Raw genomic sequence first — 4,359 nt, 5'->3', positions numbered from 1 at the left:
CTACAGTATGTAACAGAACAGTTCTGTCTTCTGGGATATAGCACCACGTGGCCAGTTGAAAGTCAACCGATATTTTGGAAGAAAAATGATACAAACTCCGTCCTAAGTGCAAACAATATATATTTATATGTCTTTGATCTTGCTCTTTCTACACTACATGTTTCGGCCTCTATCGGCCATCATCAGGTGTATACTCTTAACGTCGCTGCCACANTCTGTTTCCGTCCTCAGGTGAAGGAAAAGGGGTCCAGTGATTGAGGCTAGCTCTTTCTAACGGACCCAACAGAATAGGTGATACTTTTCCTTCACCTGAGGACGGAAACAGATCCAGTTTCCGAAACGTTGTGTTTTTGTTATCTTAAAAACTAGGACGATGGATAAAGTCCAGAAACCCAATATATCAGTGAGATTTTATTTCTTATTTATAATTTATTCAATGACACTGTCAGCATCTGAGACTATATAACACCAAACTGCAGGATGATTAATGTACAGTGAATTAGAAAGGATTTGCAAGAAAGCAGTCATGGACTCATTTCACATATAATCCTAACATTTACTTGGAATGCAGGAAGTCATAAAGAAGCCAAGTCGGGACAGTCATTCTCCTGGATGAGTTCAAACCAGACAACTCCCAAGTTCAAGTCACAACCAATATCAATCAAGCCAACTTACTTGGTACAAAGATCAAAATGCAAGGATAATATTACAATGGCTCTCAGAAAAAATTATTGTAATAATATGGACTGGAATAAGCTGGCTCAAGGTAATGGCAAGTAATATGCCTCTATGTTAACACTACTGAAACTTCAGATTCCATCAGAAAGTTTGGTGATCACGACAAAATTCCCTGAACATGAGATAATGAACTTACATTTAAAAGGCTCTGTTGATCAGAAAACCATTCATTCATGTACTTATAATCAAAGTACATCCACCTAGTGGAATTGTCATTAGAGGTATTTTCTTCTTTCTTCTCAACAATTCTTTCCAACTTAACAAACTCCTTCAAAGTTAAATTTATTCTTTCACATAGTCCTTCCCACTGTGGAACCTAGAAGGAAAACGTATAAAATGTCTCCCAAAATTCTACAGATTAATATCCACTGATACCTATATAACTATGTTAGATTTGACACTTTCACAGTGAACTAATGCAATAAAATCTTTGGGAAATCAGCCCTGTCAATGGTGAGTTAAAAGATCATTGTTTCAGAGACGTCCTGTCTCCTTCATTAGGGTCAATGATACTCTGATGATGGAGATGGGAGACCCATAGAATGTTCGTTTTTAACTCAACACTGAACATGGCTTTCCCTCGGTGAAGATACGTATTAATGCACCTACAGTATGTAACAGAACAGTTCTGTCTTCTGGGATATAGCACCATGTGGCCAGTTGAAAGTCAACCGATATCTTGGAAGAACATGTTGCCTGCATCTTCAGATTCAAAGAGCAAGCCAAGCAACATATCCACAAGAAGCAGGCGCCCAGCATAGTGATTTCCTTGCGAAACCTGGGATTATACAGAAAACGGGAGGGAACTGCAAAGCAACTTATCAGTTCCCAGTGTCTCCCACTGAGAAACAGGAAGAACCATTTTCAGACAAGAGACAGTAACTAGGACCATCCATTGAAAAGATCATTTGTGCAGATCTGGATCTACATGAGAGAGAAGATATTACGTATTTGATTTTTATTTGTATTACAACTGTCAACACAACACAATGAGTGGTATGGAAATATCTTTAATGGAGATAATAGCTGTTAATGTACATTTTGCTTATTACAAATATAGCTATGCTTCATGTCTCGACAACAATTTGGTCATCATCAGGCTTTAAATGAACATACGTCAAGTAATTAAACACACTGGGTACAATATGGATCTGTATTTGCTACCAGTTTGCTGTGTTGTAGCAAATATATCTTGGGAATACATTCACAATATTTAAAAATGTAAAAAAATGAGTACAATGTTAAATGATATATGATATAAATGACATAAGAACATAACCTTAAAATTGATATTTAAAATTTCAAGCTAGAAGTTGTGTTAGGTCGCGTGCATTCCTTAGCATAGATATGTTGGTATGCTGAAGGGGGTTGTTGCATTATTTCCTGCTATGTTGTCATATAATTTATAAATACAATTTTGTGGGGTGCCATCTGTTGGTTATTTGTGGCATTTCTCTTGGTTATCCAAGTTATCTGTTTTACAGCGGATCTTAGCGTAGCCCCTACTAATTTTATTTAGTTGCACGGACATTACGTGTGCGGTTGGGCAGAGAACTGAGGTTGGTGGAGAAGTCTCAAGCAGTGGGGAATAAGAAAATAAGAAGAGTGGAAGGACACCTGGAAGGAACTAAAGGCTTAGGATTGCTGGGTGCCCAGAGAGGGTAGAGCTGGTGCCCTAATAAGGAGATTGTGCACAGACCTGAATGGCCCCAAGAAGAACCCATCCAAAGAAATCTACAATAAAGAGGCTTCCTATGAACTTTCAGGAGCAGATGACAGGTTTCCGTGACTTTCTTAGACAAAAACTATGCTCTCTGTTCACATTATTGGGATGGAGCTCAATTTCAATTGCCTCCAAAGTGATATGATCCATGTATCTGCATCTGATGGACAAAATGCTGGTGTTATGGAGCTGAACGCAGTGTTCCAAGCTGATGCTATGGATGACTTATCTGGATGTTCTACTGGATATGTTGATGATGCTCCTTTAAGCTGAGGGCAATTGAACAGCCTGTCCAATGTACACCTGACCACACTCACAAGGGATACTATATATTCATACTCCAAAAGACAAAACTCTTCATAACATCTAGTGTGAAAGTCTCAAATCCTACAACTACAAAACTATTTTTTCCCCCACTGATCTGTAAAAGTGTGATACTTGGTCCCTTCCTCTAAAGGAAGAACACAGATTACAAGTATATGTAAATAAGGTATTACAAATTAGTAAATATTTATAACTTACAGAGCTTCAGACCACATCAACAATGCTGAATTTTCATGAAGATGTCAATCTATCTACACTGCATTAAAAAGAGGGGGTTATGAGGAAAGTAACATTAATCATGAAAAAGCCAGAAAAACAAAAACAAGATAGGGCCAGTCCAACAAAGGTGGAGGGGTAACAGTTTATTTTAATCTTTATCAATATATGTATGGCATGACATTATTTCATCTGAAAAGTGATGCACTTTACAGTTACCTATCCTACACTTTGTACAAAGCCTGCAGTCCCTATAACATCGGCAAATTAATATGACAGTAGAAATTTTACAAAGGATCATACCTAATGCAACTCAGCATTCTTGAATGTATTTACAGACGCTTTTTCAAATGTAAAGGTTACACAGTATCAAATGGTATGACAAATAGTTGACATAATGTGGGTGTTAACGGTAGCTTAAACCTTTACTTCAGTACATAAGGCTCTGTATTTAAAACCTCAGCACCTAACAACAAACATAAATTCAACACGTTTCTCGTTAAGGTAAAAAGGTTAAGTTGCCCCTATACTTAACTAAGCACTACGCCATGAAGGCATATAGGAAAGTGCATATATAGACCAACGTTTTATTGAACTCTGCACTAGTGGAGATGAGTGGTCAGCTTCACGCCCCGGCCTCTTTACCCCGAGGGAAAGAGCCCCCGGTATCCATTGGAAAGACGGGTTGGATCACGTTTTTGTTAACAAAACAATCCTTCAAAGAACACGAAGTTATCAATGACGAAAACTCTTTACAAAAGCTATAATACAATGCCATGCCACTCAGCCTAATATGACTGTAATAAGCCCTTTAATTAGTATGTGCAGTTACCCTAACTTACTTTCGTGCTCTTTCCAAAACCTGATCGAAATGGAAGAACCTTGTCTCCAAATTTTTCTGCCCACGTATCCAAACTCCATGATAGTATTTCCCAATCTTCTATAAACCCATTAAAAACGACAGGCATTTTAAATCCCTCCAATATCATATGTCGCATGAGAGCAGAAGGAGGTAATTCAACTGCAGCCATTACTTCGAACCGTAACACAAGTCCCAACTACTTTGACTTTCAGTTCCAGCCCCGTGCATTCAGTTCTGCCAGCATCCTCCAGTGCTGCCAAGTTAATGTTATAGCATGTTTGTAGCTGAAAATTTCCCCGATTGTTCACAGTTTATATTCAAAATGTATAAAAAAAACGTGGTTTAGTCCGCAAACGAACTATACCGACCGAGCGCCCACCGCTTGTCGGCGAAGTTAATGCCAATTTTTCAAAATGTATACTTATACTAAAATAAATGCAGAAATATCCTAATTCTGAAGCATGACCACAACAAATATTCCCGACGAGCCATGTGG

At 38.2% G+C, this 4,359-nt stretch overlaps 1 protein-coding gene across 3 annotated transcripts in view; it reads right to left on the bottom strand.

The window, feature by feature from the left end:
• The window catches only part of LOC111864663 (HSPB1-associated protein 1), an 18,125-nt gene extending 14,020 nt beyond the window's left edge, over nt 1-4,105 (bottom strand). For all 3 annotated transcript variants that reach the window (XM_023852063.2, XM_023852064.2, XM_023852065.2), the window contains exons 1-2: nt 3,844-4,105; nt 875-1,054 (exon numbers count right to left, since the gene is read on the bottom strand). In XM_023852063.2, the coding sequence (XP_023707831.1) occupies nt 875-1,054; nt 3,844-4,032 (369 nt within the window). In that variant the 5' untranslated portion in view covers nt 4,033-4,105. The remainder of the gene's footprint in view (nt 1-874; nt 1,055-3,843) is intronic.
• Nucleotides 4,106-4,359: the final 254 nt, after the last annotated feature.

This window comes from Cryptotermes secundus, unplaced genomic scaffold (assembly GCF_002891405.2).
Source record: "Cryptotermes secundus unplaced genomic scaffold, Csec_1.0 scaffold186, whole genome shotgun sequence".
Lineage (NCBI taxonomy): Eukaryota > Metazoa > Arthropoda > Insecta > Blattodea > Kalotermitidae > Cryptotermes > Cryptotermes secundus.
Note: the sequence above shows the minus strand (reverse complement) of the source record. Positions and strands in the feature narration are given on the sequence as shown.